We start from the raw sequence: 15,358 nt of genomic DNA, 5'->3' as shown, positions 1-15,358 counted from the left end.
GAAACGTTATCAAGATCATGATATTTATTTAAACAATGAAAAGATGATGACACATTATTATAAGTCTATTTACAAATGTGGGTTGTGAATTACAAAGGCAGTGAGACATTTCTCTCATCACATGATTAAAAAATGTACATTCAAAATATTTACATCATGGAAAATATAAATAAAAAACAGATCAATCAATGCTCTAGTTTGTGCCGTTTGAATCGGTGCCTATCATATGACATAAGGAGCTTCATGTGTCATTTCATGGCGTGCAGATCATTGTTTTAAGATCTCCCTTATGTCATCCGACCTTGTCAGTGACGAAGTGCCCGTGGCTACAGGAAATTAGTCCGCTGCCTGACATCAAGTCACAAGTCCATACGAGCAGCTACTGAAGCAATTCTGGAAGGTGAAGAAGAAATTATGACACCTTAATAGAGTGTATGACACTGTGCAAGACATTAATTAGACATAAAAGCATTTTCAAATTCGTTATTAGATTTAATGATGCAATGCGTTCATTAATCATCACTGATATATGTATGTACATTCACACGTAGTAGCATAATACAGATGATAAGAAACATCATGGTAATTTAGTGACATATGCTTCCTTTACATTCGGCATTATTGTTTGTAGCATACACCAAGATGAAATGTTCGCATCAAATTCTCCCAAGGAGGTATAATGACACCACTGTCGTGATAGCCATATAGATCAGTATCCTACCCACGTGGACTCCATATCTACCAAACACAAACCGGTACTCTACCCACGTGGACTCCATGTCTACCAAACACAAATCGGTACTCTACCCACGTGAGCTCCATGTCTACCAAACATAGACTGCTCATGCCATGGTGACGTCTATATTTTAGATTCCAGACTCGATCACTTCGCCGACCGTATGGTATACTGCTTACTTATAGATCACTTCATCCACCCACCCACCCACCCACCCACTTACTCTAAATAGTAATAACCGAAGCCCTGGGGGGTCGATTCCCCACATGGGTTCAGTGTGTGAAGCCGATTTCTTCTAGTGTTCTTCGACGTGATGTCGCTGGAATATTGCTAAAAGTGGCGTAAAACCCTACTCACCCACTCACTCACTCACTCACCAGGCAGTAATATAGAAATATTCACCTAAGTTGATGTCTCATCTTCGTTGGTGAGAAGGGCTGCTCCACTGCTGCTTTCTACCATATTCTGGGCACCATTCAGATTGGTCATGTCGTACCGGACGCCGGTGTTGAGGGAGAGAGGGCTGGGGACAGGTCGTTCTGTGGACTTACGTTTGGAGATCCCTGTTGTATCAAGTTTCTGGGTGCTGCCGGCGTACTGAGAGAGTTCCTTTGCGCTGTGACGTAGGTTCTGACAATAAACAACGTCGTCAAAGCCACTGAAGTCAATATGCCATCTTTTCATACCCAGATCGTATTCTTCCACTCTCTCGAATCTGTGTCCCCAAAGGATTTCCTTAGGCCCATATGAGGTCCTGGCTTGACATACCTCCCCGGTAGCTTCCACGGTTCCCTCCAGGAAGATCAGTAGCTCGTACTTCTCCGAACACAGATCGGCTGGCTTGATGTCCCAAAAGGGACTGTTCTCGTCGATCTTATGGGTGATGATGAGGGGCCAGAGGAGGAAGATTCTGTCGCCCATTCCATTCGCCTCCATCTCGACCTCGTACTGAAACAGTGGGTACACAGCGCCTTCTTCTGTCGTTTTCTTGCGAACCATGATGGCAGTAAGGTGAGCGTCCACAAGATGTGTTTTCCTTAAATCTCCCACTCTGATCTGCAAACAGAGCTGACCGTTTTCCTGGCACACTACAGCGTTTTTGCTAAAAATTATGGTATTGGCACGATATTTAGGGCGGGCTATTTTCACAAAGATGAAGCCAAGGAGCACTGTCTCTAAAAAAAAACCCAGTGTGACTTGCAGATAGATCAAGGGTAATGTTCCGGCACAGTGTGCGTTCGGGTAGGCATACCCGTATCCAATTGTCGTCTGCGTTTCAATGGAGAACAGAACCGCGCCAGCAAACGACTTGACGCCGAGCAGACATGGCACGTGATCCGGATTGTCCAGGTTAGCAAAGTCGTCATTGTTGTAGGCCATGAGCCACCAGAAGAACGCAAACACCAAGTACGTCACCAGGAAGACGTTGAACAGTACCGCAATAGCATACCTCCATTCCAGGTCGATGAGCGTGATGTAAATATCAGCCACATATTTCCTCCGATGTTCGCTTAGTCCCGTGTACGTGATCCTATACCCTCCTTCTTTCTTCAGTAAGGCTTTACGCTCTTCTTCAGGGTCATCCTTCCGGCATAGAATTTTGCTCCTGAAGAATTCCACGAAGGCACTTCGAGGCGGTGGTGCCGGCTTTCGTTCAGTAAACATGAAAATACTTGCTGCCGATTCCTCCGAATTCATGTTAGCCAATGATAATATGTCACAGCAAGAATGTCTGCTTACTGTCTAGGGTTCACCGGTTCTAACTACTGTCACACCTCAGATGGACACCGCCACAATGTCCAGATCTCGTGGCTGAAGGTTGAAGCACGCTGGAAGATATGCTGGGTGAATTGAGGACGCGACCCTATAGACCCTTCTCGTGACAAAAGGGGGCGGGGCTTGTCCAGCTCGTCACCAATACACTGAACGTATCATTCATAGGGAAGAACAATGACGCCTATGACTGATGAACTCCCTGTCAGTGATAGCCTCGGGTAGGGGTTATAGCACTTCAAGCTTCACTGACTGTCGTCTGCTGCCATACCTATGTCTTATACTTAGCCGATTCCGACACGAATTGTGATAGATTGAGAACATAAAACATAACGTGACAGAATGTTCTGGCCTTCCTTTGTAATGAGAAAGTTTCATGGGAATCCAAATATCGGTTATGGGGTTTGAAGTGTAGCCCCCATCTGAACTAGATCCCTTCAGAGCCAATAAGTCTTTGTTGTTCGGGACGTTCACTCTTCTCACCCAAAAGGAACTTCCTATAGATACCATACGTATATAAATGTTGCAATTCGCTGCCCAGGCATGGTGAAATAAATATCCAGAGACCCTTCCTTAATAAACAAAGATTTATTATTGTTCATTTCATCAGCTTTCAACTTAAACCGATTCTAAGGGTTGTGTAATCGTCTTTGTGTGATTGTACGTTCTTAGTTTAGTGAATCGCACCATGTCTGATGAAACATAACAACTGTTAGTTCCCAGTGTCATATTTTCTTGAGGGCAAATGAGTGGCCTTCGCCCCAATGCAATTGTTTCCTTAACTCCGTCGCATATATTTTACCGAAGCATATATGGTTTCCATATTCCAAGACATATGAGCCGGTTTTAAATAATTGTAGATCATCTGAATGGTTTTTTCAACTTGTCTAGCCCAGTATTGTTACAGAAGTACTAAAACCCACAATCTTTATCTCAAAAGAAGATGAAAGCAAGCGTACCATGGGGGCAAGGTTTTGTACATAATGAGCGGTTGCCTGACGATGTTGTGATAACCTGTTGTATTAATATTCCCAGCAGCAGTTGTTCATCGATTAATTAATTATCGCATGTACTTTTATCACTATGACATTAATAAACCAAATCTCTGTCTCTCCCCGCCTCTCTCATTTACTTGTAGATATACCAGGCAGTGACTGCAGCTCCCCTAACAGCAGTGTTAATAACAATGTATGTGTATCCATAACTAATATTACATTTAGCGACTGTAAATCTTACATTAGTGGCAAACTGGTTACATGTCTTATAGCGACACTAACGGTGGTAACATATCATATATATCACAGTATGCCATATGGTAAATCCTATTCTGTAGTATATCATTTCGTTATAATGTATAATTTAGTTATATTCCCCAGGGAGTTGAACATGAAAATCGAGTGTCAACTGATCCATTGTCACAAATGATAATGTAGTGGGCTGATCATGGGCGTGGATTTTGCGAATTATAAATGTGCACATTTATATTATTATTGAAATCACATGGACGTTTTGTGACGTGTCCAAGTACCGTTGATACATGACATTAAATATGCCTTGCATCAATATATTCCCATGTTCAGTCAGAGAGTCGTCTGAGATATTTCAAAACATTTCAGTTCCTTCTGTTTTACAACGCGATATTTTTCAAACGTCTTAAAGTAACTCAGGTTTTTTCCCAAGGGTGAAACAGTTCCACGGACAAAGTCAGTCACACGTCACATCGCCTTGTTATAGATAATAAATCTGACACTGTCTGCCTGTACGACGAACGTCTCACGAACAATACCCGAATAAACAACAATGATGCTTCGACTGTCATACCTCACACTGTCTTAAGCCATCAATTCTTTGATGACGTCAGACGGACGCACCAAGGGCGAGGGGGACCCCGGGGCCACAGAAAAAAACAATACGTTGATAGGATGATGGATTACACTGTCATCGGCTAACACACCATTGTTCTGGACAGGCTTGTAATTAATGGCAGTTTTATATAATCTTAATGTAATTACTTTCTTTATCTAACGGTATCTTTAAGACAAAAGGCACTGATGATTCACAGTTCAAATAATATTCAGTGTTCTGTTATTTTCGGAAGCTTGTATCATAATTATCGATATATTTTATGTTTGGAAGAAATACAGCACATTGTTGTCTGATAAGGAAAGCACATACTGGGTCAGTGGGATGGGTGCTCGCCCAACGTTCCACTGAACACTGCCTTGCTGTCGTGTCAAAGTACTAGAGAGGAGTTTCAAACCTTCCATTCACTTATCAAACTAGATTATAAGTTACGTGTTCATTAAATAAAAAAATCTATGTTGGAGACATTTGAATCCATACTCTTTTAAACATTCAAGTCGTCTAAAGTAAACAAATACATGCACATTCGTCCCACGCTGATCAGTATAAAGATCTGCACCCCCGAAGATAAATATAAATGATATATGGTCAAGGCAACTGATAACAGATATTGGGGGCGGTGGAGTAGCCTAGTGGTTAAAGCGTTCGCTCGTCACGCTGAAGACCCAGGTTCTATTCCGCACATGGGTACCATGTGCGAAGCCCATTTCTGGTGTTCCCGTCGTGATATTGCTGGAATATGTTTACTCACTAATGAATATTGATGCCTGTATATGCAAAAGGGAACAAATAAGATATGTGGATCATATTTGCTGGCGGTTTTCAGATTAGCCCCTACAAGGCACCTTGCAAATCAAAATCCTACTCTGTCACCTAACTTCGTCCCCGTGAAATCAGATTCTACAATACGACTTCACCAATTCATGTACATATACCTCTCCAGTTCATGTACTCAAAAGTTACATCGACTGCTATGTGGTAGCAGCTGACAGACTGTTCATAAGGAATACATGGAAAAACTGTTAACACCACCTTGATTACAAATAATATATCCTTGAGTACAACAAACGATCAGACTGACAGTTAGGAACTCGTAACCATAGAAGTAAATATTATTATCTGTCAAGGCACTGAAGTTGACTCATTCTTAATTTCGACCTCTTTGACTTACGTAGCTACATTTACAAAATACAGATTTGGTAGTATTCGATAGTAAATGATCTGTGATATTCTGTATTCCGTGGAGGCCAAATCATCATGGCACTTCAGTAGACGGTTATGACGACTTGAACAACGGCTGTATTAGAGGTCATCAGATGTGGGACAGTATGGTGGATCAGTACATAGTCACAGCTAAAGTACATTATGAGTGCAGTAAGGGTCGACATCGATCGTCTGTATTAACTGTCTCAACCCATGTTAACCTTTGACAGCGGTACTGACGACTTAAGGGGAGCCTCGCCATCAGGCTGGTTGAACGTGAGGAATTTGTCGTCATAGGATGTGTATACGATCCAACATGAGTAACTAACCCATTACCAACAAACCATGCTACTTTACATTTTGTAGCACAAATATACACTGTTTATATTAGCATGTGATAACATGAAAACTGCTATACAATTACAGCAGCGGTGGAATAAACTTTTGCTAGATATTTCTGGAATATTTCTAAAAGAGGTGTAAAACAACACTCACTCACTACATAATTACATACTTGCTTGAGTCACGAGCGATAATTAATAAAAGGAAAAAAGAAAAAAAATTATATTCAGACTTATGTTATGGGGATATTCCCTTACTTAAACTATACTTTATACGACTTGGTATAACGTGTTTTACAACGTGTCATACATCCTAATATTAGCAGAAGGTTATTGCGAAAACGTATATAGGTATACAAATTAATAATCACTTAGAAGCACCACTCCGTACCCGTCTGCTGTATCCGTACCCTCTTATCATGCACACATAACACGTGCACTAAGACACTACTCCATTACCTTAGCATCCCGAAGTGCTAAAACCATAGATGTACTGTGTGACAAATGTTGGTTAGCAATCACTATATTTTATCTGGACATTTTATCTAACACATCGTTCCTTACTGACCCAAAATGTTCTGCAAAGTGTATGTCCCCGAAATGAACTATTTAGTATTATGTCTCATATTACCCATTCAGTTTAAGATTTTAACACTTTGTTAAAGTTGTTATGATCTTAAGATGTTTCATTACATTTTCATGATATTCAATAGCCCAAGTGTGGCTCTGTGAGGATGCGTTTTACCGAGCCAGTGTGACGGGGTACCTATATCATCTTCAACACACTGAACCCGGGAGGTATGACAAGGGGTGTATCACACGAATTAGCTTAAAAATAGAACCCATCTGTCAAGTCCTGTCAAAATAGGACAAATGACAAAGTAACAGAGTGGTTTGAACAGCCAATTTTGTGGGCAATGGTGTTTTTTTCTCCACAGTATTCAGTCTTCAAGTAAAATCAAATCGGCCTGCGAAAGGGGACTCTTAAACGGCAGTAACCTGGCTGGCAGCACGCAACAAGTACATGTCACATTCGATACGATCATTGGCCAATTCACCTCATGTGGCCTATTCTCATTGTAATCAGTCACTTCAGCTTGTGTGACCTATTCTCATTGTAATCAGTCAGTTCACTTTATGTGACCTATTCTCATTGTAATCAGTTAGTTCACCTCGTGTGAGCTGTTCTAACTGTAATCAGTCAGTTCAACTCGTGTGACCTGTTCTAATTGTAATCAATCAGTTCACCTCGTGTGACATATCCTGACTGTATTCACTCAGTTCAGCTACTGTGCCATATTTTACTAGACCTCACAAGTAGCACTGGGAGTTGCGAGGTTGCCATGGCACTTTTGGACATAACATCATGCCTGATGCACTGTAAGTTCTACATGTCTGGAATGAGTTACTAATAGCATCAGTTATGCGTTTGCTGTAATCATATACACCTTTTGTCATGACACATCGTATGATATTTTGTCCAGACTTATAGACTTGGATCGCGTATACATCCACATAATTAAACTTTATTCAAAATATTACTGCAACATAATAATGTCCATTATTGTCAATTGTCAAACGGATACTTTACGAAATTAAATGTACACGTTATGAAAAGTAGTTATTATATACGTAATATCAAAGTAAAGTACTGACAATAAATAGACTGCCCGATCTTTATATTAGTTAACGGTATCTCTATGAATATACCACGTGTATCAAATACTAGATATAGAGAATACAATGAGGAATAGCTCCCTCAAAGGATATTCTGACACAAAACTCGCACATCAAGTTGAAACGTAGTGGGAAAAATGTCACTAAAAAGGTTGAAATATCAAAAACAAGACTTTTTATTGCGGTATAGTAACATCTGAGGTTATGTGGCAGTTGATGTGTCATGCATGTTTTTGGCATATTCTTTGTATTTTACCAGGCAACTGCCGGGGGCATTTGCGACTCTTTAAGAAGGCTGTCATCTGGATGATCAATCGCCCCGTGTCATGCGAGGACACCATATGACAGGGAGAAGTTCCTATTGTTACGTATCTCCCTCATAATTAACCCATATGTATGGACGAGCCCTTTCAGCCAATCACACCGCTTCTCGCGATCGTCTGCTTCTGGCGATCGGGGCTGACACTTTAGGGAGCGTCTGCCTGCTCAGACATCATATCGAGGTGGTGATCGCACGAGAGAAGGCAGCCTAATAGCCGAGATTTAGTCATCCACACCCGTAATGGCAACCAACGACAATCTTCATATGTTTCAAGACCACCCGCGATGGGAAGAGTACAAGTTTGAAAAACTGCGCCCGTCTACGTCGTCGTCTTCGCCAGGAAAGAGGGTGAAGAGGAGGTACCAACCACGACGGTCGTTGGTGCGGAAGGAAGGGAAGAGCAACGTTGCTTACAGAGGCATCAAAAATAAGGGACTACATTATGTGAAAGACTTATACAATAGCTTACTTGATCTAAAATGGCGGTATGCATTCTTAGTTCTGTTTGGCGGTTTCCTAGCGTCATATCTAACGTTTGCCATTCTATACTGGCTGTTAGGGTACGTGCACGGTGATTTCCATAACCTCCACAACCCACAGTGGGTGCCATGTTTTATGAAAGTCACGTCTTTCTGGGACAGTCTCTTATTTTCAATCGAAACCCAGTCGACAGTTGGGTATGGAACGCTGTACCCGTCCCCAGAGTGTGGGGTCGCCAACATTCCCCTCGTGTTCTTGCAAATGACCCTTGGCGTCCTCCTGGAGGCCGTCATACTCGGCATGGTGTTTGTGAAGATTGCCCGGCCGAAGAACAGATGCCAGACAATCATGTTCAGCAGAAGCGTATGCGTCTGTCAGGAAGACGGGGTGATGTGTCTCCAGGTGCGTGTGGGCGATATCAGAAGTAAGACCCATCTCATCGACGCTAGTGTGTATGGAATGGTTGTCCAGAAGCACATATGCAAAGAGAAGTACGTGTATCCTTTGTTCCAGCACAATATCGAGCTTAAATCGCACGGCATTAAAGACAAAATCTTCCTCATTTGGCCCATGGTGCTGTCTCACAGGATCACTGAAGACAGCCCGTTGTGGAGTGTCAGACCCGAGGACTTGTTTCTGGACAAGTTCGAAATTGTCTTCTTCCTGGAAGGGACTATCGAGACAACAGGAGAGCTGGTACAGTCACGGACCTCGTACTCAGCTTCTGAGATTCTCTGGGGTCACAGGTTTGCCAAGATTGAAGAATACGATGAACGAAGCAACTCATGGTGCATTGACTTTGTCCGCTTCGACAACGTGGTCCCAAGTAAGACTCCGAAGTGTAGTGCCAAAGAAGCTAAACTTTTGTACAAAGGTACAGGCATTTTCAAGAATCTCGAGAAAGGGGACAGCGGAAAAAGACGAGCCCAAAGCGAGACTGACGACATCGACTCGATATCTGTAGCGTCCATCGACTCCTATGGCACGGCGTCAGAGTCTCATAGCGACGACAACGACTGCGACAAAACCAGGTACCTGCACATCTTCTTCATCAAATCTTTAAGTGGTGTGTCATGCACATTTTAACAAACCAATCTTTAACTGACGTACGTTCAAGTAGTATGTATTCATTTTAAGCAATGCCTCGCTGTCTTCATATCATTTGTTTGCGGAACAGTTTGGTAGGTGGTCAGTACAGATGGGGGAATCAGCTGTGTAATGGGGGCCCAGTTGTATTTTTAAAACGAATTCCAACAACTGATCTACAATAATCGACGGTAAATAACATGTTTGTCTTAACATCAGTAAGTACATATATAGAATCACGCTGTAACGGTGCCGTGCGAGGACAATGGGAGTAAGGATACCTCCTTCAGTAAGACTGTGTTATATCTTTTACACTAACAAGTATGCGTGTCCTTCATATGTTTTTGTCTTATTTCAGACGCCAGTCAACAGCGAGCTTATAGAGGGCAATACTAGAGAAATCCGCTATTTCGCACAGTGTTCGTTTTATTCAAAGTACATTTCATACACTGTAAACGTTAAATCAATGCGTACATAGTTTCCAGGACCACGGAACTTGGCATTCTATGTTGAGAAGATGAGGTCGTTCAATCAATATATTTATTGTAAATATACTTAGCACCCATTGTATGTATACATATATCGTATGCCTTTGTTTATGTCTCAGATGGTGTTCATACATATCTACCGTTATTGAATAAATTCATGTGTGAGCTGCATCCTGACTGTTGCGTGTATACTGGAAGTTAGGGAAGGGATTCAAGATGAGTGAGGTGACGTCACTTCATCTCTATCTGACCAGAATTATATGAGGAACAGCAAAAGTAACATAACTCTCATAGGTGGTGTGCACTTGACTAGAGTTATTGATAATGTAGACGGTAATATAGGGGCTATTGTAGGAAAGCGGAAGTGTAGGCTGTTTTCACCTAATACAGGACCAATAGGTTACAGCGATTTTACGCAACTATTAGCGAATTTGCATAAACCGAAGGGAACGCCATAAATGGGCTTCATATATCTTTTTGTGTAATTTAAACCTGGCCTTGCAAACGACTGCTTTAGCCACTACATTACTTACGATGATTAAGTAATGAACGTAACTGCCTACGTACTAACGCCTTCATGGAAACCTAAAACAACTGCCAACTATGTCCTTGAATTTTTCTGATTTTGTCAAAGCGCCAGTGAGCACCTGTTGGTGGATATATGAATCCATTACTCTTATTATCATCAACTCTGCACAGTAATTCATGGCGCTTCACACGAGTTGGCCGCCTTGGCCCCCGATAGTAATTATCGAACAAGTTCACCATGGACACGGAATCTTATGATGTCACTATGATATAATGATATATCGTAGCTGATCCTCCCACATTGTCCAGGAATTGGGGATTTAAGACATATTACATTGCATTTTCTCAATAAAGTACAGAAGTACATGTACTTGGGTCCCATCGGGGATTCGAACCCACACCCTCACAGTCAGGGATCTATTCATAATAGCAACCTCACAATGTCAGCCGTCTAACCCACGCTGCCACTACATTTCCACAAAACGTGACACAATGGATTACGTACTTTATATACCTCTGATAAGTGTAAATTGGCACGGATCTTGTCTGCGAAAGCTCTGCACTTCAAAAAGTGGTCAGATGTTACATAAGTTAAGCACAGATTTTAGCACTTTGGGGGCCCGATTGACACAACACCCATGGCCGAAAGCTAATTCACACTAATCACAGTGGACACAGAGGGAGTCCATGGTCTGGACTATCAGTTTTCCAACTTCAGTGTGAAGCCGCAGTGGCTAAGTGGGCTAGGCGGCTGACTTTGTGTGCTGGCGATTAGGTGCCTGACTCTGAGGATGTGGGTTCGAATCCCGGAACAAAAATACTACAGTACGTACTATACTCAGAAAGTGTAATCCCATATTTAACGTGATGCATTTGACCACATTCTAACTTGTGTATTCATAATCTTTATTGGATGGTGTACGGCACGGAGCTTTGACTGTGCTCTGCCAATACCAGCAATGGTATACGGTCACAATTTAACCGACATAAGTCTGCGATGCCGCTGGAGTATGTCATATTGTTCTGATCAAGGGTGTTGAGAAATGTGTTTTTATAACTGTTGAAAAGAACACTTCACTCTGTTAAGCACGCTAAGGTCTATCGCAAATTGCTGGGCAAAATCACAAGCCACAAATGTGAAAATTTGGATTTGACCAATGACAATGGTTGTGTTACATTAGAGTCCCACAGGGATATTAGTGTTACACGGGTGTTCCATAGTGATGTTAGTGATACACGGTTGCTCCACAGGGACGTTAGTGATACACGGTTGCTCCACAGGGACGTTAGTGTTACACGGGTGTTCCACAGGGATGTTAGTGTTACACGGGTGTTCCACAGATATGTTAGTGTTACACGGTTGCTCCACAGGGACGTTAGTGTTACACGGGTGTTCCACAGGGATGTTAGTGTTAGAAGGATGTTCCACAGGTATGTTAGTGTTACACGGGTGCTGCACAGGGATGTTAGTGTTACACAGGAGCTGCTTAATGACGTTAATGCTATACGGGAGCTCCACAAGCATATTAGTGTTGCACGGGTGCTTTACAGGGATGTTAGTGTTACACGGGTGTTCCAAGTGTACGTTAGTGTTACACGGGTGTTCCACAGGATGTTAGTGCTGCACGGATATTCCACAGGGTTGTTAGTGTTACGCGGGTGTTCCACAGGTTGAAAAACGCCTATTGAAAAAATGCCTCATCACAATAAAAAAAATGTATAAATGAGCTTAAAATGTATTAAATTTCATTGAAAAACGAAGACGAAAAACGAACCTTCAGCCTCAAGTTCGGCCTGAAGCAACACTTGCATCTTTACTCCCTGTCACGACTTAAGATGGCCATCCACTATTATTTACGATCCGACAATGTTAGGAGTTCGCACTTTCACGCGCATACATGCTGGTCAACTAAACGATATCGTGTATCACTGGTTGGGACCTTGGTTACAGTGAGAGTGGAATCCTTGTGATTTTTGCGACATTCATTGCAAATTATGATAAAATGTATGTCTATGCTATTGCTATATACGTAGATTTTATACCTGCAAGATGATATCGAAATATTGCTCTCTTTGATACCACAGAATAAAGCTATAATTACCATTTTGTCATATCATAACACATATCATTGCAAAGACTCTGTCAGAAATCATAAATTTTCTGTGGCAAAAATCACAAAGACTCCAGCCTCTTACAGCCTAGTCTGCGAATGGACAGACCAGTGAACATACACATACGTTGATGTGGAATTTAGAGGAAAACTATATTGTCTTTGTTCCTGCATTTGGTGAGTATACATTCATATTTGAATATTGGATGGCATTTATCATCATCATTATTTTATTTGTTGTTTTTTCTTTGCCTTTTTTTATCTTCCTCCGTCCGCCCGCCAGCGCTATTAATGGGACAGTATAAGGCAATGTGAAACACACAATTACCTACGGACACCCTAATCAACGTCCTGACTTGAGTCAGAAAAAGTAATGGTGTAACATCAGTTTGAAAATGAAATATGCGTATTGTCAAATTGCCATAGTAACGGACATCACAGTTCTGTAGGAGGAAAAAAACGAGACAAATGAGATAACTACAAGAAAACAATCTTAACCGAACAACCTCTTAACAACCATGTAGTGTATTTGGACAAACATTGTTCACAGTTCCTTAACATAGACTGCAACCGCCAAGGAGCCCGGGATATCAGTGTCACACATGTGTGAAAAGCTGTCGCTCGACCCATTTTCAAGGATGTACGGTACATTGCACTGCCCCACGCTGCGCCAAAGAGGTCAGTCCGTTAGGTTCTGCTGGTGCGCCATGGCTGGACAAGTGTGTGCCGCGGTTCTGCTAATACTGCTTTATCTGCACAAGGCTACATCTCACGCTGACAACTACGACTACATTCAGACTCTTCTTCGACGCATTGAAGAAGTCGAGGAGGACATGAACGACGGCCTGGATAGGGTAGAGGACGACGTTTCCGTTGTCCAGGATGACATTAAGCGGATAAGCACTCAAACGGATCGAAATCTAAAAAGACAAATACGGAATGTCAAGAGTGAGTGGAAGCACAGTTTAAAGAATGAGATAGTCCCATTAATATTGCCCGAACTCGTGTCTAAAGTGGTGAAAGAGCTTCAGAAAGAAAAGACGGTCACTTCCTCTAGAGCGAACGGTAAGGAAAATCAACATCTCAGGCAACAGATGCACATCTTGAAACATGAAGTCAGCATCTTAAGGACGGGTTTCGGCAAAATGGTGGAACAGAACAACGTTCTGAAAGAAGAACTTCAAAAGATGAAACGTCAGTTTGTCAGCCAACCGAAGCAGTGTGTTACACCTGACAATATCCTAGAAGACGACACCCGATCTGTAACAGTTCCCACAAAGTTGACAACACACACCACCATGGGAACCAGTCAAAAATCTAGTACAGTAACAGCACATATCACCAAGGAAACCATCAAAGACAGTCAAGAATCTACTACAGTTACACCAGCTTCACCTCCTGCGATGTCATCTGAAATAGGTCAGGTGACCCGCCGTTTGCTTATCGTGCCTTTTGCTTCCAGCTATTATAAACAACTTCAGACACTGAAAGTTGGATACCATTGGAGCGAAAAGTACGATCCATATCCAATAAACACTACACACGTATTGTCGGCGGCGTACGTAGTCTCTCGCCGGACATTGCTGCTATCAACATACGAACCGGATATGATTCTGTCGTACCCTTTGGACAGCAGCCTGAAGTCAATCCTAAAGAATGGTGTGGCGAGCAGTGGGATGGCCATAGACGAAGGGAGGGAACTCGTGATTCACACAAACTGGCGCACGAAGTCTGTCAATATTATACCCACATCTGGCGACGATTACACCCAGCTGTTAACCATATACAACAGTGGTGGACCTTTGAATGGTATCACGGTGGATGAAGTAAACATGCTGATATATGTATGTGACCACGAGAATCTTTATTCTTTAACATACATTGGGCAAAACTTTCGCGTTATTTTCAAAGCAACACACATGTCTGCTTTGGCGTTTCATCCAGAATATAACGTCCTGTATTTCAGCCACAGCAATAAGGTAATGAAGTATTACCCATCCAGTGACACGTCGGTATTAATTGATGAGCTGTCAGTCACACCGAAGTCGATGCAGTTGTTATATGGCGACAGGATGTTTCTCAGTGGGGTGGATGGAGGCATAGTTGACGTGATCTATCTCCGAGGTAACGCCCGGTACCATCTACCTCGACCTGGCTTTGCCGGCTACATCATATGTCTCATCCATTAAAAGTTCTAGATACACAGCAATAGGATCCGTTGGTGGTGTTCTCCCATCCATTGTGTTCGTATCAGCCCTATTAAGATCAACGTGTCGGATTACAGTCTGACCTCTGGGACACTCCGCATTACAAATGTGCCGTTGATACAGAAACACTTGACAGAGAGCACGTGCCCAATAGCTCCACATACAGGCGTCATGTTGTTAATAAGAAGAGGATACATGTGTGTTTACGCTACTACCCTCTTGTATTAGATTCTGAGTGAGACCAGACTTCAAGCTGTCAGTGAGCATGTGTTTCGTGTAGACAGGCCTCGGAATGTGACCGTGGAACCTGGCTAGACTATGGTATATAACCATGAAAAGCGATGAAGCCACAAAGCACTTCATTAGCTTTGACTTCTGATGTTAAGACGTTAGTATGCTGCTTGGTTCGTAAGACAGGTACCCATCTTCAACAAACTTTAGTCTTTGTAAAAACATATTCCTAATTAGGGACTGTTCATAATTTATGGATGGGGCAGGTTGGGGGCGTTGATGATGATTTTACGAGGAAGGTTTCATTCAATT

The 15,358-nt window shown here is 42.3% G+C and overlaps 2 protein-coding genes across 2 annotated transcripts; one reads left to right on the top strand and one right to left on the bottom strand.

Moving 5' to 3' along the window:
• Window positions 1-58: 58 nt before the first annotated feature.
• Window positions 59-2,540, bottom strand: LOC137282112 (G protein-activated inward rectifier potassium channel 2-like). Its single transcript, XM_067813844.1, has 2 exons — window positions 1,139-2,540; window positions 59-393 (listed from the first exon to the last, which is right to left on the bottom strand). The coding sequence occupies exon 1, from the start codon at window positions 2,432-2,434 to the stop codon at window positions 1,139-1,141; it is 1,296 nt and encodes a 431-aa protein (XP_067669945.1). The 5' UTR covers window positions 2,435-2,540; the 3' UTR covers window positions 59-393.
• A 5,550-nt stretch (window positions 2,541-8,090) lies between these two features.
• On the top strand, window positions 8,091-10,103 carry LOC137282103 (ATP-sensitive inward rectifier potassium channel 11-like). Its single transcript, XM_067813836.1, has 2 exons — window positions 8,091-9,426; window positions 9,840-10,103. Exons 1-2 carry the CDS (start codon window positions 8,156-8,158, stop codon window positions 9,862-9,864), a joined length of 1,296 nt encoding a protein of 431 aa, XP_067669937.1. The 5' UTR covers window positions 8,091-8,155; the 3' UTR covers window positions 9,865-10,103.
• Window positions 10,104-15,358: the final 5,255 nt, after the last annotated feature.

Source organism: Haliotis asinina, chromosome 1, assembly GCF_037392515.1.
Source record: "Haliotis asinina isolate JCU_RB_2024 chromosome 1, JCU_Hal_asi_v2, whole genome shotgun sequence".
NCBI classification, from domain to species: domain Eukaryota; kingdom Metazoa; phylum Mollusca; class Gastropoda; order Lepetellida; family Haliotidae; genus Haliotis; species Haliotis asinina.
Note: the sequence above shows the minus strand (reverse complement) of the source record. Positions and strands in the feature narration are given on the sequence as shown.